The sequence below is a fragment of the Oculina patagonica genome, chromosome 9 (genome assembly GCF_052425735.1).
Source record: "Oculina patagonica isolate OP01 chromosome 9, crgOcupat, whole genome shotgun sequence".
Lineage (NCBI taxonomy): Eukaryota > Metazoa > Cnidaria > Anthozoa > Scleractinia > Oculinidae > Oculina > Oculina patagonica.
In genome coordinates this window covers 6,507,815-6,530,434 of record NC_135766.1, presented here as the reverse complement: position 1 = coordinate 6,530,434, position 22,620 = coordinate 6,507,815, and the positions used below count along the sequence as shown (strand labels likewise).

General features: G+C 38.3%; 1 protein-coding gene and 1 pseudogene across 1 annotated transcript; one reads left to right on the top strand and one right to left on the bottom strand.

Moving 5' to 3' along the window:
- The first annotated feature begins 1,393 nt into the window (after positions 1–1,393).
- On the top strand, positions 1,394–17,694 carry LOC144666771 (F-box only protein 16-like). Its single transcript, XM_078528161.1, has 8 exons — positions 1,394–1,455; positions 5,017–5,183; positions 5,265–5,300; positions 6,401–6,772; positions 13,507–13,697; positions 14,932–15,043; positions 15,999–16,176; positions 17,027–17,694. Exons 2-8 carry the CDS (start codon positions 5,022–5,024, stop codon positions 17,083–17,085), a joined length of 1,110 nt encoding a protein of 369 aa, XP_078384287.1. The 5' UTR covers positions 1,394–1,455; positions 5,017–5,021; the 3' UTR covers positions 17,086–17,694.
- Positions 17,695–18,741: 1,047 nt separating this feature from the next.
- LOC144666780 (uncharacterized) lies at positions 18,742–21,085 on the bottom strand (annotated as a pseudogene).
- Between the last annotated feature and the right edge of the window lie 1,535 nt (positions 21,086–22,620).

Sequence of the window (22,620 nt, the reverse complement as noted above, 5' to 3'; positions counted from 1 at the left end):
TCGAAAAGTGTGCATTGGCCGTTTTTCGGATATATTTTTGGCTAGATACATTAAGGGTCCCTAATCGTCGTACCAGGCGAAATTTCAGAGGTATTTGGCGGCTAGAATGCTACTTTTAACGGCGTTTCTTTATCGCACTGAGATCGCGTCAACTGGCGTCCGTCACAACAAAGGCCAAGGAGTTTTCAGGACGGTAGAAGGCGGCTTCAATTGATTTACGAGAAGAAATATATTTTGTGGCTTAAACATCACTCAGTTTTGTTCAACAGTTGTAGCTTTTTGTGCTTATCGGCTTGTACGCGTTTGCCGCTGTCGCTGATTTGAACCGCTCTAATTGTCGCTATGTTGACATCTACTGGATGGTATACCAGCAGAAAAATTGGAAACATTCGAATATTCGAAGAGAGGAAAAATCACAAGTATCATTTTGTAATCACTGCAAGGTATGGATCCTTATAATTCTGGATTACAATGTTGATGTGTTATCGTTTGGGAGTCAATAAAATTCTCTCTGCATGAGTTTAAAAAATTACAACATAACTGAACATAATCATGCTGCGAATGCCGTGACCATTTATTCCCGTGTTTTATTCCATGAAAAAAACGAGTAGCTTGTTTTCAGAGTAAATTAATAATAAAGCTTTAAACGATATGTTGCAACATGATTGTAGGGATATGAAAAGAGCCAGAAGTGCGTCTTTGATCAGTCCGAGCTTTATAAATGAATAATCTGACGGCGGCACTTGAATTGTTTAGCCGTGACCCCTTGACCCAAATTATAACACTTTCAACAGGAAACCGTCAGACATTAATATTTTTCAGTTTGAGTTTGACTTTCTCACCATAAAAAGAAATGTAGACAAGTTTGTTGACGCTTACCGGTATTTCAACCGGACTGAAAGCGTTTTAGTTAAATTGAGGTCTCAATATTTCCTCGGCGAGAAAGACTAATTACTACACTGTAGTGATCTGTAGTTGGGCAATCGTACGGGTCGAGTTGTGTGATGGGCGAATACTAGCCGTGTGATATGGATAAAAAAATCCCCGATTGTTAGATATATCGTGGAAGAGCAGTTTGTGGCGTTTTAAAGCGCCCGAAAGCGTTCTAATTAATAGTGCCTATTTTTATCTCAACACCGCCATTAATCCGTCCGCCATCTTGGAAACAGGATCTGCCAGTCGTCTCTCGCCTTTCCTCCTTCCCATCATCCTTCGCGTCTTGCAATTTTCGCATAAGAGACGACTGGGGACGAGTCAGACCAGGGAGGGCAAAATAACCTACCAGGTCGGGTTTCACCAGGTCTGTTACAGAGGGGTGTGAAGGAGCCGCAGTGGGTAGGTATTTCATGTATGGGTATATGGATTGTACCCACGTTTATACTCAACCCATCTTACATGACGTATCGACCTAAAAAACATAGCTTTGCAACGACCGTTTGGAAAATATATTTAAGCCAGCCTCGTCCCCAGGCCATACCGCGCTATGCGAGTGAGCGGAGGAGGACTGAAACCGAGCGCGATAGCGCGAGGCCTGGCACAAAATGGCAAAAAAAGTCCCAGTTTAGCGAGAAAAAGTCCCAGATATAGCTCGACGAAAATATACGTTTTTCTGCGAGGAAAAGAAAATATTTCTGGTTCATAAGAAAACTGCATCCCTTTTGAACATTTGTGGACTATTTTAGATGGCGGAGACGAACTGTAATGCCGTTTTTTCCTGCCTTGCAGAATGGTATTGGTCGTATTAGGGACCGGTCATTATTTATGTAGAGGGGGGGAGGGAAAAAAAGAAGGGGGGGTCAAGGCTATTTCAGAGTGGCAAGAGGGGGGGGGCTAAAATTTTTTATAAAGAAGTTTAGGGGGGATAAGCAGTTTGAGGTGGGTAAAACAGTTAAATAGAACAGTGCAAACACCATATGTGAAACAGTGAGATGCTAAATTGTACAATTTTATGCTATTTCTATTGTTTTCTTTTGTTTAAACTCCACTATTATGTACAACTTTAGTGATTTGTATTTTACAGAAATGCTGTTTTCACTCTAAACTCCATTGTTATCTTAAAATTAATTTTAGTTAATAAAGAAACCAGACCTTTATAATCTGCTTTAATATCTGGTTTGACTGAAATTATTTTCTTTTTACAAAATGATTATCACTGCAATAGCCCAAGAAGTAATAAAACATGATATTTATGACAACAAGAATTCAAAGTAATCCCTTTGCAACTTTAGGAAAATCATTGGAAAGGAATTATATTTTGCATGGATATTACATTTGTGTTCACCATGAGAGCATAATTTGTAAAAACTACCACTTTTCCAAAGTTAAGGAGTTAATAATAGAGGTATGTTTACTATACACATAACTCATCCAAAAATTTGCCGTATTGCTGGACAAGTATCCATAGCAAAGAAGCCTTGGTTGACTAAGTGTTGATCCAGCCTTTTTGCATTAGAACAAGTGTACGTGCAATTAAGATTGTATGTAACATGCATTTAATAATAAATTACTTGAGGCATATAAAGGGAGATATGAGGTGGGGGGGGGGTCATCACGTAAATATTGAATAAAGAAGGGGGGTCACTTGCTACTTACATGGCCTGGAGGGGGGGCCTTAGAGAAATTTTGATCTTTCTAACATATTTTTCCCTCCCCCCTCTACATAAATAATGACCGGTCCCTTAGAGTTAAGAAAATTATTCTGTTATCATTGTTTTCGTTCACTACTCATAGTGATACATGGGTCTACATGTATCTAGAAGTTCTTTGTGGTAAGCAAATTACGTTCGCCAGGTACTAGTAACTGTGGTAGTTTTATTTAAACCTGAAAGGCGTCGATCTCAATGTTTATAGAGCTGGGCTCGGGATTTTCGACCTTTGTTGTTTACAAATTTATGTGCGAAAACAAAGAAACAATTCAGCTTACTTGAGAGAAGAGGGCTGATCCCCCGATGCATGTAAGCTTGTCATTGATTACCTGTAAATTTTTATTTCGCTTTTTAGAGAAAAAAAAATCTAACTCTCGTAAACCAAAACTTTATTTGATCTTGTTGTAGCCTGTTTTTCTCTTGTATACTCTGGCTCAGATCATTTCATTAGCAGGAGATGTTAATCCAAATCCTGGGCCATGTTCAGGTAATATATAACAAGTATGCTTTAATCATTTTCGTCAATTCAATGAGCTTATTAAATAAAAATTACAGCTGGTCATGCTTATTGCAGATTCCGAGTGTGAATTGATAACATTTCCATTGTGTAGCACCACTAAATAGCCAAATGTCAAAATGTCAGCCCAAAAGGTGTGGAAATTTATTTCAATTTCCCTCAGTTGCAGAGTTAGCATTTCAGCTGAAGTTTATATATTTTGCTGCCAATTTTCGTGTGCACTGCTTTCCCCTTTAGACAAGGTACATACTGCATCATTGTAGACACAGCTTGTTTAACAAAGTATGATTCTTCTGCTATTCTCTCTGACATTTACTTGCAAAGAAACACATAAACACAATATATATACTAACTGAGCTAAGCGAATACATATGGAAGCTCAAAGAGGAGGACAAGGATTTTAATGTTACCTGGAAAGTTCTCTCTAAGGCCAAACCGTACACGAACTAACTAAACTACCACCTTTTTAACTCCTACTTGCAGAGATATAAAACTGAGTTTGACTGACACACATAAACACAGTACAGTATACAAAAGTATTTACATGTATTCAACTCTTGCAATATATACTAAAACTAGTAGTAATTTGAATTTAGGGGAGTGCATTTGGTAGGGTGGGGTGATTTGGGAAGGAGGCAGGGAAAGCTGGAGGCAGTGGAAAGTGTTATATTATGGTTTCATATTCTCTAGATATTTGAGGTCTGTCCATAGAAAATGTATGACATTGCCAGCTGATGAAACCTGATCTGCTTGTACCAACCCATCTTTCTAAAGCATAAGAGAAGAATAAAGCCTTTTGATTGATTGTGCTAAGCTAAGTGGCTAAAGGTCTTTAATGAATCCAAATAGAGTACATTGTATATCTAGAAGATACTCTGGATAATGTTTGTATAGTAACAATAGTAACAATATAAATATAACATTAACTAACAGTAACATACGACTTTTAAACTGAAATGTAGCCATTCTAAACATTTCGATACCAGTCCATTAGGAACAGTTTTTTGTTTCCTTACAATCATAATCTTGTCAATGCTTAGTGGCCGAAGGGAATTTGGTATGTTATAGAGTCTCACAAGTCTGAAGTTCACAAGAGAGAAGTTGAATCTGTTAAGCAGCTGAGTTGACACATCACAACTCGGTATCGTCACCTATATACAGTAGGCGAATTGCAGCGTTTGTTTCCCAGAAAACAAACCACTACACAGCTTTCTAATTTTCTGATAAGAAGCTTTAGTCCTATATTTTGCTACTGATACTTCGAATAAATAGTTACAACTTCATTTACCTTGGATAAAACTGCGAAAAATATTCGAAAAAAGCGAAGGCAAAGGAACAAAGAAAGCACACACGAAAGCACAGTTGAAAGGACTGATGGATTATCAGCTTTGAGCCTTTTATCTTTTCACCGCTGTTGTTGTTGTGTCAGCGAGAAGCAAAAATACTCATCATACAACTTTCCACGAACGACCACTATTCTATCTCTAGAGAAATCGATCGATAGAGACAGCTCCCATCGCCAGTTACAGTTAGTGAAACATATTCTTCAAGCTCTTTAGATGGTACAATTTGCGGCGCATAAAAATCGACATTTAATGTTTCTACCTTAAATAAAAAATCTCCAATTACTTCACGAGTTTGCTGGCAGACATGGATGAAGGAATCCCAGCCAAATTCTGACGCGTTTTTAAGTTCTTCAAGAAGTTGACTGAAGTTCAATCGTTGGACAGCCTCCGCCATATTGGATTTGCCGTTTATTGCCAGGCGTCCTAGGCGAACTTTCCCGACAAGCTTGACGGGTGACGTCAAATCCAAATTCGCCGGGGACGACTGGGGACGAGGCTGTATTTAAGCTTATCATGTCCGTCAGAACTGTAGACTTTTCCTCCAGTGCTTATGCTAAAACAAAGAGCTTCAAAGCCAAAGAAAATAACGCAACAGCCTCGAGAATCAAGGAAAAAAACCCGCCGTCAGGAGTTAAAAGCTCTTGGACGCCATTAAAACAAGATTTAAATGAGAAGGTTTGTGCTGTCGTATTTCCTATGATGTGCTTTTCATTGCGAATCTGTCAACATAGTCATGAGACTTTTTCTCTGTTGTAGCTGTTTGATGAGAGGAAAGAACTTGTAAGCAACTGGGTGAGTGTGAATCAAATATGCATGCAGTAAATAAACTGTAAAGAGCATGTATTGAAGCTCAAGTAACTTAAGCTCTTTTAAAGGAATACATTGTGCGAGCCTTTCTAGACGCATTTAACAGTTTTCCCTTTTTCCCGGCTATCCAGCGAGTCGTATAAAGATGGAGGCTACAGTAAATTAAAACAAACCACACTACAATTTTCGAACAGTTAGATAATTCTGAAAAGTAAATAAATCTTGCTAGAGCAGTTTTCAATTGAGTGTCGTAAAACCAAAACCAAAGTAATTACTCTGGCCAATCACAAAGGACACAGACAATCTAGTGAACCAATCAAAACTCAAAGCAAATACATGTAGTGGGCACGAAGCGCGGGAAAACGTGTGCGAGCGAGTCACAATTGCTTTTGGTTTTACTCCTGATTGGCCGAGAAAGTGGCGCGAAATTTTTAAACCAATCCTTTAGCGTAGTGAACGCAAAACCAAAGCAAACGCAAATTACTTTCGACACTCAAGTGAAAACCGCTCTAAGCAATTTTCCAATTGCTGCAATAAGATGGAATTAACAGCACCAAGCATTTGTAAAATTGCTAACGGCATGATTTCCAAATCGGACATTTGAACTTTTGAAGTGTTCAAATGCCCCACATAGCAGTTTTATTCTGCGATCAAATTTCCCTACCCCTGGGACATAAATGGGAAACAGTGACCAGTGAAACTGAGTGTATTTCTTTTCAGTGTATGATTTATATGCAAATCAGATAAACTTGAAACAATATAATCACCTTTAAATGCAAAACACAGCTTTTGCAGGCCTAATTCTTTTGCATCCACAATGTCACAAAAGAATGTGATTGATCAGCTAGAGTCCTCTTCATTCTCGATCACTGCCAAGAGCCACAAATGTAATGGCGAACCGCGCGGAATCATAAGCTTACACAACATCAGGCATTTAAGTTGAAAATCTCTCCCACCCCTCCCATATGGTTTCAAACTCCCCACTCCACTGATTTCAAATTCCCATTCTGCCCTATTAAATTATATATCAGTCATTGCAACTTGGGTGTAAAAATAGAATATAACTTGTTTTTTATCACTTGCAGTTTGATAGGTGGTCAGATGCCCAAAGAAAGACAGTTCTTGAAATCCTCGTATCAAAGTGCAAGAATTCTCAGCTACAATATACATTCTCACTGATTGATGACAGAATCCCTATCACTCATGTGGACTTCACACGAAAACTTCCACGAGTTATAACAGTGTACATAATGTCTTTTTTGGATCCTCGAAGTCTCTGCCGCTGTTCTCAGGTTTGTTGGTTCTGGAAGTATTTATCTGAGCTTGATCAGATCTGGATGCCAAAGTGTTTCAAGTTTGGATGGATTTTACCATTTGTACCTACTCCATTTGAACAAGGAGTTTGGAAGAGACATTATCTTGAGTGTGTAAGAGGATTACAGTATATCAGACCAAAGGTAAGACCATGCTTTCATGAAAATAGTTACAGTACATGATCCTTGATAAAACCACATGTAAGCTCAACATGTGATTGTGTACAATGTAAGTGGCAGTCAAAGTCGTACCCCTTCTATTACGCAGCCACCCTCTGATGGGAAACGACAAGTATATGTAGTCCCTTACATGTAATAGATGTTGGCCGCATGTGAGGGTTTATTGGAAATAAGTATTAGGCAGGTAGAAATGTGATGTTATTTGATACAAACATGCCTGGAACAGAATCATGGAATCAAGATACTAAACACATCATTGGTCGAATGTCCATGAAGGTTACCGTCTACCTTCAAAGTCAAAACTTAAATATGAGGTTTTTGCAACGATCTTTCACACTCATAAAATTCTGTTGAAATCAAGTATATGATGTTTAGAAATAGAGTGCAGGAGATTTTACCAAAAGTGAGATTTAGTTAGGTGTGAAAACTTTTCATGCTGTTTTCTGGAAATGCGTTGTTGATTGATAAAGGTGTCCATACATAAATCGTACATAAATAAAATGAATTTTTCAAATGAATCTTTGTCAAATTTTGAGGGAGAGTAGATATTCAACATATTACACAAAACATATTATACACAAAAAATTCTGTTGAAATCAAGTAAATGATGATTTAGAAATAGAGTGCAAGAGTTTTTACTTCCAAATTAATAAAGTTACTCATTGTCTGTTTCTAGTAATGTTCTGTGAGGTTATTAATTGTAAGTGAATGTGGAAACCTTGAATGGGGAAGAGTTTATATGAGCCAGGGAGGCTCATACCCAGAATATATATTTCTTGTTTGAAAGATGGGCCTATAACTAGAGTAGGAGGGTTCATGTTGGGTTGAATTTTTTCAGCTAGTTTATTACTCATTTTTGCAAAGTAAAACTAGCAACTGTTATAGTTGAATCCCAATTCGCTAACTACCCAATAACTCAATCAAACTCCAGCCAAACACCATAATTTTACTCCTGATTTCTTAGTCAAACCTGCGATAACTTGGAACCCCAATCAATGCTGTGCAATCTTGTGGTATTTTTATTATTTGTAATTTTACATAGTAAAATAAGAGACAAATCTGTCATCTGTTCAGAATGTTGCTATTATGGGTCTTAGAAAACATGTATGTGATTAAAATTCCGCTGTTCCAAACATATTTAATTACTTTTAACATATCTGACAGGTTGCAAATGCTTACTTACTTACTTACCGCCCATCATGCCTGTGTGGCACATAGGGCAGCAACAAAACAAAACTTCAACTTCTTGCTAGTTTGAGTGCCCCCCCGGGGGGGGGGCACTCAAAAAAGTTTTATACGGGGAGGCTCCGCCCCAAGCTCTTACCCCTTACCCTTTTATATACCATTTTGACAGAAATTGTACCCCTTTCGTATACCTTTTACTGAAAAAAGGTACCCCTTTCATATACCTAAAAGACGTGACATAGCCTTAGAACAGGACGTTTTTTTCTCATTTTTATGTAGCGCTTAATAAATTAAAATAATACAGCCATAAAGTGCGTCTGTTCGAAATATTTTAATTGAAGGCCTGAGCGCAAGAGACGCACTTTGTGTTTCGGCCAAATTGAAAATTGTCACAAACAACTCCAAATTTCGCACGCAAGTTTGTTTACGTGTGCTTAACATTGATCTGTATTCAAATTCGCTGAATCTAGCTTCGTTTTTTAGAAATTACGTATGCAAAGAACAAAGGCGCTTTGCAAAGCTTACGTTCTCCACAGTCAACCAGCAGCATGAGTTTTTCGACACATCGCGTGTAAATCTTTCCTTCTAGCGTTATTTAACTGTCCGGGGAGGTTGAAAAACGTGTCAGAGCCATGATTTTAGTTTCCTATCCACCATTTTGAGGATTCGCTTTAAGAAAAGGACTGGACTGAACACATTGTGACGCGATGTCACCTGATAGGTGTCACGTGAGAGGAAAGAGAAAAAAAAAAAAATGGCCGTTGGTTCCTGAAAATCATTTGAAGCCTTTGGTTAGTTTTAGCGTAAGTGCTGCTGCCAGGTGGTTGAAGGACATCATTAAGTCTGAATACCCGTAAGTTTACAGCATCGCTCGAAGAACTGAGTGATGTTTCTGCCTTTGTTTTGTACAACAGCGCTGTTTAGCGCTTGGGAAAAAACGTTGCACAAACCGAGGTAGTTTTGAGCCTGGCGGCATAGAGAGTCTAAAACAAGAGGTTTCTTGCCGGGAACTTCGTCAACGCGAGTTTTGCAGGATCCGCTTGGGTGCTGCCGCGACAAAGTTGCCGAGAAGTGACCTGGTTTTAGACTTAAAAAAATTCTTTATATGTTCCCCAGGGCACCTTCCCTTCGCAAAATATTTTCTGTGTCTCATTAAATATTCATCAATGAATCTATCGATTCGTGCGAACAAAAACCTCATAAGTTTATCTTGTTTTCGCGGGATTTTGTAGATGTGTGATGATGTAAGGAGTGGAGATAGAAGTGAGAGCAAGCCGGCGGCACTCAACTGAAAGCAAAAACTAGTATTAATAATGTGACAACACGAGCAAACGTATTCAATCAACAATCAGTCTTTATTTCACTTTCACCTCGGCAAATTACAGCTAACGGTAACAGAGTAAAATAGTCTTGCCCGAAACAACAAAAACTAGATAACTGCAAACAGACTGCAGAAAAAGCTAGCTGCAAGCAAACTGGCGTGAAAGCTTACTGCATTAAAAGCGCGATCTATAAAAGGTTGAGGCTGACTCTGATCCTAAACTTAACTTGAAACGGCTTAACTCCCTAATCCCTTGGGGTTAGTGTTGAACTTTTTTTTTTTTTTTTTTTTTTTTTTGCATTAGGGCTAGGCTTTTGCGTTAGGGCTAAGTCTGTAACCCTAATCTGAATCTCTAACCCCGACCCTACGGCCTTGGGGTTACCTTTTGCGTTAGGGCTAGGACTGTAACCCTAAAAATTTAGCTGACTTCATCGACTTGAGAAACAAAAGGTTTCCTTTGTTTATCGTTTGTAAAAGAAAAGTCAAAAGACGCCGCGCAAGCAAAAACCTTGTCTTTTTGCATGTGTTATTTTTCGAAAACGAAGGAAAGACCAGCAAAATTAAATACAGGGCAGTGTTGAGCACACGTAAACAAACTTGCGTGCGAAATTTGGAGTTGTTTGTGACAATTTTCAATTTGGCCAAAACACAAAGTGCGTCTCTTGCGCTCAGGCCTTCAATTACAGGCCTTTTAAAAAACCTAAATGACGGATTTTCATACCCTTTCATATACCTAAACTTGTGAAATCGCTACCCTTTTATATACCTGAAGCCTGAAAAAGGTACCCCTTTCGGGCGGAGCCTCCCCGTATAGGCCGTTATATGGAGTACCCCCCCCCCCCCCCCGGGCTAGTAGTCTCCTTCTGGCTTTCACCACTGGCCATATGATTCAAAGACCTTCAAAGGTCTATGTGCAGGTTTTTGGTTGTCTTAATTGCTGTTTCCATAACAAGGAATTTTTATGGGAAGAGGTTGTTAGCTTCAAGCCCAATCCCCACACCTACCACACCTAGAGGGCCATGTGAATGACTTAAGTCTGGACCCTACTCCTTGACCTTTCCAGCTTGGGAGGCCCAATTAGTACCGGGGGTGTAAACACCCCCCGCCGGCATAGCTCTTGAAGTCATTAGGGTGCGCTTGTAAGTGACTCAGTCACATCAAGGCAACAGTCCCAGTGAGTCTTGCCTGGGTTTTATTTTCTGGAACTGAAAAATTCTAAAATATTAAAAAACAAATTGACAGGGACCGGAAAAGAGTGAGTTGCCATGATAAAATAATTTTATTACAACTGTAAGTGTGTCACCTGTAGAACTATTAATTCTGCCAAGTTTCATTGGTCTCTGCAGAAAAATGACTGAGATTACTCAATTTTTGTACTTGACATAAATGTGGGTTACTCTGTGAAACACCTAAAATTGCAAGGGGTGAAAATTTGATCATAGTAGCACTTTAAAATTTAAGAAATCAGGTTCCACTGTAATAATGTTTATATACCAACAACAACATCCTCTTTATTTCCTTATCATTAAATTACAGAATTATTATATAAAAAAATATATTGCTAGAGATAAGGGGTTCTGACAACCTGAAATAACCGCTAGGTTAAAAATAGGGCCCCAATGGGTCCATGTGTTTTGCTGCTAGAGCAAAGTCTTAGGGAACATGTTGATGAAAGACAAGTGAGTCGAGATTGAAATCCAACGTCTTTTATTGTCTGTCACTTGTGTGCAGGTTAATAATTGCACTATATTGTAGTCACTTTGTGTTAATTCAATCCTGATAATTTTACTGATCAATGTTATGTTGAAATCAAAGACAGCAAACATAATTTAATTACTAGTAAGTTAACGTAATGTCTGACATGATTGTCTCTTTGATAAAAAACAGTAACTCTTAACATTATAAAAAAATCTCAATGAACTCAATGTGATTCTTTTAGTGGCGTTATCTCACTGGTTACCGTTAGTTGTATTTGGAATCATTGTCACAATGGTAGCGTTTTAACAACAACGAAAAAGACAGAATCTATTGACCTTATAAGAACTCAATGTGATATATTTATTAGTGACAAGACAGTGGTTCTTTAACCACTTTCACCCAAATTAAACACTGGAACAACTAACTCTTAACAAACTTGTTGTGTCATCCTGAGTTAAACTGATATGCAAAATTCAGAAATTATAAATAATCGCACGCGCACCGGCGTACAACAACAGAAAGACGGCGTTGAACGTAACGCAAAGTTCATTTTGAAAGCGAAAGTTTACAAATAATTATTATCATTCGTCAGTCATCCCTTCACGCATGAACACTCGTCGAATTTCAGTGTCTTCACAACAAGATCGGAAGATCGATAAGGACCAATTTTTGATTCTGCGAAAGTTCGTTTTCATAAAGTTTTAGAAATTTGTGAAGTTGGAGGATTCACTGAGGACTGCGTAGCCGAAGATGCAGTGGCTCGCTGGACATCAAATTCTATTTTTCACGGCGTTTAATTAATCTTCACAAAATAAACATGTGGCGCCAGCGCGTCTGGCAGTCAAAAATTCATTTTTCAAAAAACTTTCCCTTTCCAGCTATTTTAGCGGGGCTTATACTATAGTACCTACCTGTCAGTCGTAGAAAAGCTGAAATTTAAGGATGAACTGTTTATTAAATGAAGACCGTATTATTTTTTAATAACTAGTAAACAAACTGGTCGCCACGCATTTAAACACGAACTGACGAATGTTGCATCTGATGCAGTGAATCTGGTGAATGAGAACTTCCTTTAATATTTCTTTGTTTTCGACGGTGTGCACCACTGAATAAGTTTCTTTCCCATTGTGATGTTACTAGTATTAATTCGTTTCTAGCTGTCTTTTATATAGCTCGAATACAGCTACAATTAGCGGTGCAGCCTACCAGCATGGTATATTCCTTTCCAGCTGTCTTTGCGTGACAAGTTACACGTTCATACATTTTATTTTAAAATATGAAGTTCAGAGTTAATACAGTACTAGTATGCTGTAGACAGTGTAGACAAGGTGAGGGTAAGTTTATTTTCAAAGCGAAAGTTTACAAACTGTGCACTAACCGGTCCTTTGGAGAAAATATTTATGACCTTCGGCGAGGTTCCAAGTCTTCGCTCTTTTCGTAAATGATGAAAACTGCAGAATAATTTTCTCATAAAACTGGAGTGGTCGCGCCACAGTTTGTTTTCTTTCCCAATGCGATATACTTTTAAATCGGTTTTCTGTTTTCCAACGTGTCCAACGTGGTTTGCGTTCGAATACTTTGGCCCGTAACTTCGAATGCGATCAGCGCTACGGTTCATTGGTTTCGATTTTGTTTGTTCATGGATTTGATTGACATCGGTAGTTCAGATTTCTCCTCTGTTACGGCACTTACACCTTACGGCACTTACACCTTACACCTTACGGCACAAACTTCAGCTCTCAATGTGTTTTGCTTGCAGCCATTGCGGCTGCAGCAAAACACAAAAATGCTGGGTTGTCAGTTTACAAATTGAGTAGTCAAATTTTGGCCGGACACACACACGTACACACGGACACACATACAAAATATAACATAGAATATAATATATACCAGAAAGTAAAAAAGAAAAGAAGCTGAAATTACATGCATAATCTATTACCTTAAATAAAAAAATATAAATGAACTGAAAAATGAAGAACATCAGAAAAATAATGGTAAGGCGTTGCAAAAACAGTGATATTATCTTAATGTGAAGAAAAAGAAAAGTGAATTGACTAGTAGCTTTGGAGAAAGCTCTGTTTCAGTTTAATTTTGAATGATGAAATTGGCAAGTGCTTTATATCATAATCAATAGCATTCCATATCTTAGGGCCTTGAAATCGAATATTAAATTTTCCATAATTTGTTCTTGCTTTGGGGAGATAGTAAGACTGTTTTGCAGAATGCCTAGTATGGTAACTGTGGACAGTATCTAACTTGGTGAAGAAGGACTGGAATACAGAGGGTAACAATTGATTAAAAAATTTATACACGAAAGTGGCAATAACGAAGGTAACGAGATCAGAAAATTTAATAATCTCCAGAGACTTGAATAGTTGACTGGAGTGATGATCAAAGCTAGAGAATGTCATCACCCGTAGTGGTAAAGCTTTTTTTTGTAAGATAAAAATGGAGCAACATTGATTGTTTATTGATTAAAACTATCCTTGTTTAGTCTCCTCCAGGATCTCCAAAGTTGATTCCAGCAGACAAAACAATATCAAGAAGCCAGAGTAAAGGTAGTCTTTTTAGGAAGAGCAATAAAAAGTCATCAGATTATGAGGCTCCCCCCTGGAGGGGGCCTGACCCAAATCCAAGTGACACAAAAAGAAAATTCTCCACTGATGGACATGTAGGAGGATGCAGGTGAGACAGATGTGACACATATTTTTGAGTGTTTTTTTTTTTTCACTTGTCTTGAGTATCAAAAAAATTTTCATTTGCTTTCATTGGTTTTGCATTACTACCCTTAGTGATCACTTCACTTTCTCAACCAATCAGAAGTAAAACCGAAACCATGCTAGCTACAGTGTACATGCATTTGCTTCAAGTTTTGATTGTTTCACTGGATTGGCTGCATCCTCTCTGATTGCCCAGAGTGAATCAGTGATTAATTTGGTTTTGATTTCACTATGCCTTTCATACAGTCAGTCTACTGGTAGTTCAAAAATTGCTCTATAAAATAAACAACATCCAAAGTGAATTTAAGGTCTTGTTTCTATATAAGTGAAACTATGGTTAAAATGAATACACCGTGAAAGTGATAAATGATCATCGCAGTGAATTTCCAATTTGAGCAATTGGAATAAAGAAGCCTGAAAAAAATTCAGGGCTTCAATGGGATCTAATCATTATGATTTAATCATTTCATATACATTACATCATTTCACTCCTCTTACGGGTAAAATATGAACTCACAATTGACCTCGCTCTTAATGTGTGGCTTCAATAGCTCAGTTGGTAGAGCATCGCACCGGTATCGCGGAGGTCACGGGTTCGTATCCCGTTGAAGCCCTGAATTTTTTTTCAGGCTTCTTTATTCCAATTGCTTAAATTGGAAATTCACTGCGATGATCATTTATCACTTTCATATCCATCCGCAGCTCATATATGAATCATTTCATATACATTACATCATGAATACACTGTGTTAGGATTTTTAGGTGACACAAGTTTGGCAGTAACAATAATAATTATGAGACTAAGGCTTCCATTCTGGCATTGAAGAGAAAAAAATCTTATATAATCTAAAAATAATATGAAGTGCTTCCTGGTAATGTGATATCATCCATTACTAAAAAAACCTTGTAAAAAACAATTAAACTGCAGGATGGCCATTTATGAGTAAGGTATATATGCTACATCTGAAGTCTCAATATCATGGTTACATGTACTTGTATGTACTAGTTCTACTTTTAGCTTTTGATCCCAAGAAACTAAAGAGTATCGTTTTTCCTTCTCACAGCCCTTGACTTGATCAGGTCTTGCATGACAACATTTCCGAGAACTAAGTCAGCAGAACTAGTAATTATCAACATCACTGTCGCACTGGTCAAGTATGTTTACTTATGAATATGAGTATATTTTAACTTGTTTGTAGACGATGTCACATGTCAACCAACGTGGATATAACTGATCAACATGATCATCAGCAGATGCACAAAAAAGGAGCTGCAGTTAAATCGTCTAAACCAAGGATACGCTCTGCTACTGTAAGTCATGATGTAGTTTAACTGTTTGACAACTATTTTGCATTACTTAGCACTGTCCATAATACATGTAAGCCTTCACCTTCACTGCACAGATCACGGACTGTAAGGGTATCGCAGAGTCCATTACAAGTTCTGTGGTGAGCAGCCTAGTAATAAGCTTCATTGAGCTTCTTGTAATCAATATTATAAATGGCTGCTTAGATGGTCATATATAATTTTTCATGTATATAAAGCACATGATCAGCACAGATGAGTTCCTAAGCATGCACATTATGTACTTATGTTTTGATAATTTGAGTGGCGCATTTCACTACCTTTTTATTGCGGCTTTCAGTGATATATGTGAACTCTGAAATTCAAAAATTATCCAACTAACGAACCACAAACAAAATGGATTGAAATCTATCCATCACAACTGACATAGTGACCTTTTGACCTGGTTGAAGTGAACTTTTGTTTCCCGGGAGGTCTGCTAAGATGATTGAAAAAGCATAAACCAGGAGCTGGTTAGCGCTTAGTTGAGGATAAAAATTCAGAGTTCCCATATCACTGAAAACCGCAATAGAGTAATGTACTGACTTGTTGCTCACCACATTGGCATTAAATTATTTTTGTTATGGTTTGGTCAAAACCGGCTGTAAATTGTTTACTTCCTTTAGACCAGTAGACAGTAAGAAGTGAAATCTAAGGAAAGTGAAGTGTTTTAGGTCTGTTATATATGGAATATTAGCCAGTGGATTAAACGTTGACATGCCAAAATGACCATTTTTGCAGGGGGTGCAAAACCTTCAAGAGAATAAATTATTTTCATTCACTGTTAACAGTAATTTTGAACTGAAGGTGGATTGAACTTTGTCAAGTTGAAAAATATTGAGATGTACATGTACTTTCCACATCTTACATGTGGCTACAGCATGATGCATTTTTTCAAGACTGACTTCAATTTTATTGTCAGGCAAGTTTTGCCCCAGAATCGGAGGCTGCTGGCACAAAGTTTGACACAAGAACAGGTCGACCAGACTGGGCAGTTCAGTCGTCAATCACTCCTGTGAAGGCCAGTCGACCTCCAGCTCCTGAGATAAAACCTTCGTCTGTTATGTTAGGCAATGCTAGAGACGCCAGGGATCCACCAGGTACTTGATGTGCACTATTTCACAGCTTATGGTTCGCCGCACAGGATGCGATCATATCATAACAAATGAATAGTTTATTCTTGTTTTCAGTATTTCCTGCAAGTAAGAAAAAGACCACAAGCAGAGAAAGGGACAGAAATTGCACGCACTTACATTTCCAGTTATACAAGAAGAGTGATATTTCCCTGAAAAGGATGGGACGCTCGTCAAGAAAAAATGATCTAAGCCCCTTAAGGTGACCAATCTGGGCGTAGTTTAAGCTTTTTTGTCTCCTAAAGCCTGATCAGTCTAGACCGCCAACACAGTTTTTTTATTTCTTCACATGCAACCCTAAATGAGACCTTGACGGCTAAAAATAATATCCTGTAACGAACACCCGAAGTGAGATCAAAATCCGTAATTTGCACCCCTAAGCAAAACGACGAGTATTTCTTCCTCCCTCTCCTTAAGGGTACTTTCAACTGTAATGCTGATCAACTTCTGTCCATCAACCGATCAGATACGAGGATGGCTGAGCAGAAGTGATTATCAGTAACTGAGAACATGCCTTCTTGCCTAGATTGGTGTCGCCAGCACACAGTACAATCTAATTAATTGTAACATAACATAACATAACATAACATGAACTTTATTTCAACTCGAATTGTAGAGTAGCCTGAAAAAGGCTAATATCTTCGAGAAACAAAAATTGTAAAAATGAAAATTTACATTTAAAATCTATTTACATCTATTTACATGAGAAAAAAAAAAAAAATGTTAAAATATACCATTATGCCTGAAAGGAGATTCCTTTCAGGCATAATGTACGGCTTTTCTTTTTTTTTTTAATTCTCATATTTTTTTATTACAGCTGAAGAGTTATTTCAAGTCCAACCGTGGAGAAGACCATCAGAGTACGACTCTGACTAAACACTGTTCATGGCAAGCATGCAATCCATCAAGTGTCCGTTTATCAGATGGATAATAGTGACACCGTCTCTGATGCTGTTAGAAACCTGGGCTGTGTTGGTCACTGATAGAGGCAATAGTACTAGCTATAGCGAGTGAATGACGTAAAACTATCGGCCAATTATCCGCGACTGCATATCATACATGTGCCGATTACTTCTCGGCGTCCAATGAAGTTTCAGACCCTACTTGACCGAGTTCCAAATAGCGTTAGGGTTCTTCCTAACTGGATTCAAACGGATTCAGGCTCTACCTGACAGTAGTGATGACTATAGAAAAGACTGGATTATCTCCCAGAAAGAGCTGAGGAAATACAACGGAAATGCTAAGGAGATAAACACTCCAGCAGCACTGTCGAATTCAGAGAAACAGTTACTGAATGTTATCCAATCATCGCCTGGTTAATATTTCTTTAGAGCTTTCGTAGCGCATCGTGGTCATAAAATCATTTTGCTGGTGAACGGGATGTTGTAATTATATTGCGATGCATAAAAACCCAAGTGTTTTCCGTTTATAGACATCGAGCGAGTTTAGGAAGCTCTGTTAGTTGGTTATATAAATGTCAGTATATTCATGTGTTGCCTTTATTGAGCTTGTGACTGATAACTGTAAGTTTTGCGCTGTATAATAACCAAATGGTGTTTGTAGGCGAGCGTATAATATGTGCAAAACTGTTCGTCGTTTTATTTTCGTTATCCAGAAGTCTTGTACTAAAGCCGTAAACCGATTTGTATTTTCTGCCCGTAGAGAACTGCAGTAAAAAGTAAAAAAAATAGCGAAAAAATAATGTTTTATACGTAATAGGAATTAACAGATAAGGTGGCTCATAGCAGCTCTCGCAAGGTCACACATCAACGACTCGCTACCGAGAGAACAACAAACAACAGGAGCAATACCCCCCACTTTTCGAACACGCGAAGGAAATAAAATCCTTTAGCAAAAACAGAGCAAAATGCCAAGCCTTCCGAAATTAAATAGGGTCCGATTAATGATGTTAAGTTTTGTTTATTTCAAATTCCGTATTTATTCGATTAAACGCCGCTCTCGAATAAACGCCGCATCATAATGCGGCGTTTATTCGTATTATAGACTCAAAAATCAAATGCACTTAACTATCCAGTTTGAGCGAGCCTAAAATAATTATTTTCCTTGATTGTAGCAATGTTTTAAGATATTGAAAATGACTTTTGAGACAAGCAGTACAACATGTTCCGGTTTTTGAAGGTTCAAATGTTCAGTTACCATGCTATTGTTTTCAAGAAATAAATTTAATACACGCCGCGGCGTATATTCGAATAAATACAGTAGGGACCTGAATTATTAACCTACTTGAGGCAACATTTTTCTGCTCAAACTTTAATTTCGTCCGAATTATTAATTTTTTCGCAAATCAATTTAATCTATTATAAATAATTGTATTCGTTGTGGTAGTTGTTTTGTTAAATTGTATTATTTCATGTTTGTTTTTTATTCTTTTTAACTTTTCATTGCATTATTTTGTTTGTTCTTTTCAGGTTGTATCTCGGAAGTGTGATTCAATCAGCCTTTTCATTCCTTGTTTCCCATCCTCGCCCCAAAAATATCCCCTTATAAGCCACCTTTAATTTTCGCAAAGTTAAGGTGGCTCTGAAACCGTCCAGGAGATTATTTTTACCTTGCAAAAAGTTGTATCTTTAAATGCTGATCATTACCCGATAATAAAAAAAGATGGAGGTCACCGGGCTCGTTTTGGAGTTATAAGCGCGTAAAGGGTGATTTTAACAGGTTAAACTGTTGCTATGGTAACCCGCGACGCCTTGGAAATGACTCCAACTTGTTCAGCGATGATTGGACATTTGTTTGATATCATTATTTTAGCAGCAACTAATAGTACTATCCTATCAAAGTATAAGAGCTACAAAGTGGTGGAAACCGTTTTGAGCTTCGCTTCCTTTATTATACGAACGTTCTGTCAATAAAATACGAAGTGTGTTGCAGTCTTACCCAGGGCGGAAAGTCACGCGTGATTTGAGACAAAGGAAGCGTATTAACACTATCTGTTGCGTCTGTAACAATGGCGCTCAGCTCTAACCAACTCTTTCCTCTTTTGATCATATAAAAAAGTAGTATAACTGACAACCTCTTTGACCTTCGGTTTATTATAAATATGAATTTCAGACAGCTCTGTTTATAAAAATATGGCGTGTTATCTGTGCACGTGATTAGCGGACTGTGAAAGAATCACGTTTTCACGCGCAGTTATTAATCCCTGTCAGGATTAAACCGACCAAAGGGAACACATTCGTTGGTCACAATCTTAATCCTTTAATCGAAAGATAATAACGCAAAAAGGAAATGACCCTCTAATTGAGTCAGAAACCTTAGAGGGGGATATAAAGAACAAGCGTGTTCGCGCTGTGTGTTCAGCACACATTGTCATGGAGGTTTAAAATCAATATTTTTTGTTACAATTGGCTGAGAGAGAAACAGTGGAGCACATAGACCGCCTTTTTTTAGGAATAGCTTGTTGCATGTCCCTCCACTTTCGAAGTCTGTAGAGATTACAAAGGCCAAGGACTTCACTTATTATCAGCTCAGTTCAAGCGTAACATTCACCGTTTGTGCAAATAAATGAAGTTCCTGAAACAACTGAAACAGAGTTATAAAACCGAGCAACAAATATTTTTTAAAAGCCTGTTTAAAACTAATTCTCTGCCAGGTTTTACGACGGTTTGTAACTTTATGGACGAAATGTAAGATACCTTAACACCTAAGTGGTCGTGTGACCTTTTGAAACCTCCCTCGCGGTACAACTATTGTCGGTAGTAAACCGCACTTCGAGATCTTTGGGAAATTCACTTGGGGTATATATGTGCACCAATAGACATTCGAAAGCCAACTAAAGCCACATGCATCAATCAAACTTCTCTCCGGGTTTTGCTGAGAGCCTATGCTGCCCGCGCGCCCAAGTTGAGTCCCAGTTTAGAACGTGCCATGTCTTGAATAAATTGATTAATGGAAAGGGCAAACAAAGTTAATTGCATGGAGTAGAGCTGTGGTTTGTGTGCTACACTCTGTTTTTACGTCATTTTCTGATTATATTTTTTTTCCTTCTTCTATTACTGGAAGACCAGCAACACTTGTGTCGTCTTCATTTTCCAAAGAACACTCAAATACATGGTCTTCGTCGTCGTCGTAACTATTTTGATGATGAGTCTTGTCTGAAACATCACGAATCCAATTCATGATTCGATCATCCTTAAATTTTTCATCAGCATGTTCAGAATCACTCGACAACCTTCTCAAAGAGCGGTGAAGTCTGTGAGTTCGCTGTACTGTCGGGCTCGGCGGAAGACTTCGGATACACGGTCGTGGACTCCAGTCAATTTCGGGAGAATGATGATCGGCGAACCCAGCACTGTATCGTCGAGAATCAGCGCCTCTTAGATCAAGAGACAACGAGAGCCTTTGAGATGAGCTTGCTGGTGATATTCTTGATGTTTTCCCCCATGAAAACAATGTTTCTTGTTTTCTACTCGGGCTAGGAGTTGGTGGTCTGTTGGGATACAATTGCTTCCCGCTGGTATTAATTGTCTTCGTGCTCTTCTTCTCGTTATTTTGAATTGGTGGAAACGATGACTGCTGAATGTCCGTCTCGCTTCGCCATTGTCGACAATCTAGACGTTTGCTGAGTGGAAATTTAGAGCGTTTAAAACTCTCCATGACAAAAATCTAGTCAAAATTAAAAATAAGTCGACTTGAAAACGTAGCTTGATTTCCATAAAAATGTTCTGTAATATCTTCCCATGTTAAAATCGCGAAGTTTTGACGACCGCAAACTCCCTAGCGGTGACGAATTAAATCAAAATCGTGAAGTAACGATTATCGTAAGCTGGTCAATCTTTTACGTTCTGGCCGGCTTCTTGAATAATAACATGGGTTGGAATTTGCTTTGAATACCTTTACTCGATACATTCGATATTCTGACACTCGAACAATGGCTGTCAGCAAACCCCTTTATTTTATACCTCAGATCACTTTACTAAATACACGACTCCTGTCCGAATTAACTAATTATGCTAATTCCTTTGTTTGAGGACTCAACTAATTATCACTATTCAATATCTCAAGGTACACATTTTATTATAATTAATCAAACTTGGGCATATCTATGGATGGTCACGTGTACACCGCACCAGCTACGTCACTGCTGAACGTCGGACTACTGCTACAGAGTTCATGCGATTTACTTTCAATACGCCCTGACACTTCTCTTGAACGCCTCCACGCAGGTTGTATGAAGTTACTGTAGCACGTCAATGGCGTGGCACAGTTTCGAGCACAGTTTAAGGGGCATTCGCGGCGGCTCTGACTCTGACGTGTTTACAGGTGTTTATTAACCGTGCGCAGCCGGTTCATAATCTGGCCGGCGTTTTTTTGTCGTTTTGTCGGTAAATCGTTCCAGACCCACGCAGCCCAGCCGGCTCCTTGGTCACGGTCACGCAAGATTTGATGTTTACCAGCGATCACTCGTTTACACGAACACTCCTGTTCTCTGTTTAGACTGAAATGTATACTTTTGTTAACGCTTCATTCTATTGTTAGACCAGAAGAGTTGGCCGAATAATCAATCACCAACTGGTAAACCAAAGACCGCTTGGATATGTCCAAGCTATCAAAAACTACCACTACGTCAGACCCACGCGATGGCTCACCTGAAGCTATAAATAATCATTCACCTATTTTAAAAATATTTACGAATACTCTGCTCTCCGTAAGGTATGCTCTTGCAAAGGCTCGTCGGACGACGCTTAACGGAGAAATACACTTTATTTTGGCGTGAAATTGACTACTTTTTAATGCCATTCACGAACTGGCTTGGGTTTATTTTATTCAACATTCGGAACAAAATAAATATTTGAATGCGTAAACAGGAATTTATCCGGCCAGGCTTGTAGATTATATATAATAATAATAATAATAATAATAATAATAATAATAATAATAATAATAATAATAATAATAATAATAATAATAATTACCTTTATTTACCCTCGGCAGTATTTATAGCACAAAGGCTAGTGGGGCCGAGCAAATGAAAGAAACAAATAAATCAAATAAACATAACAACGTTAAGAATCCCAGATGGCCGGAGGCAAACCAGCTGGCTATTTACAAGCGTGGTCGAGAATCTGAACTTGGGACTACCAAGAACAAATTCAGCTAGCGGGTAGGACGGGACTTGAACCCGGGAACTCCGCATTGCAAGTCCAACGCTCTAACCGCTCGATTAAAGCAAGAGAAGACGTGACTTACGCAAACACGACTTGTATGTTTCTCAAGTGACTGCTTTTCTAAAGATTTTTTATTGTGCGGCGCCGTGCCTTTCTAGCCAAAGAACGGAAAGAGGTGGTCAAACATTTTTGAAAAATTGGTTATCTGAGACAGCATTTAGTGCGTTTTGAAGACAGTTTGTTAGGAAAAATGCAGGTAAAAGTGAAGGTAACAACGATTCAA

Bases quoted from the DNA above. Each gene is read 5' to 3' on its own strand.
- LOC144666771 (XM_078528161.1), top strand. From the start codon at position 5,022: ATGTCCGTCAGAACTGTAGACTTTTCCTCCAGTGCTTATGCTAAAACA. The intron at 5,184-5,264 runs GTTTGTGCTGTC...TCTCTGTTGTAG, and splicing joins AACAAGATTTAAATGAGAAG to CTGTTTGATGAGAGGAAAGA. The intron at 5,301-6,400 runs GTGAGTGTGAAT...TATCACTTGCAG, and splicing joins AAGAACTTGTAAGCAACTGG to TTTGATAGGTGGTCAGATGC.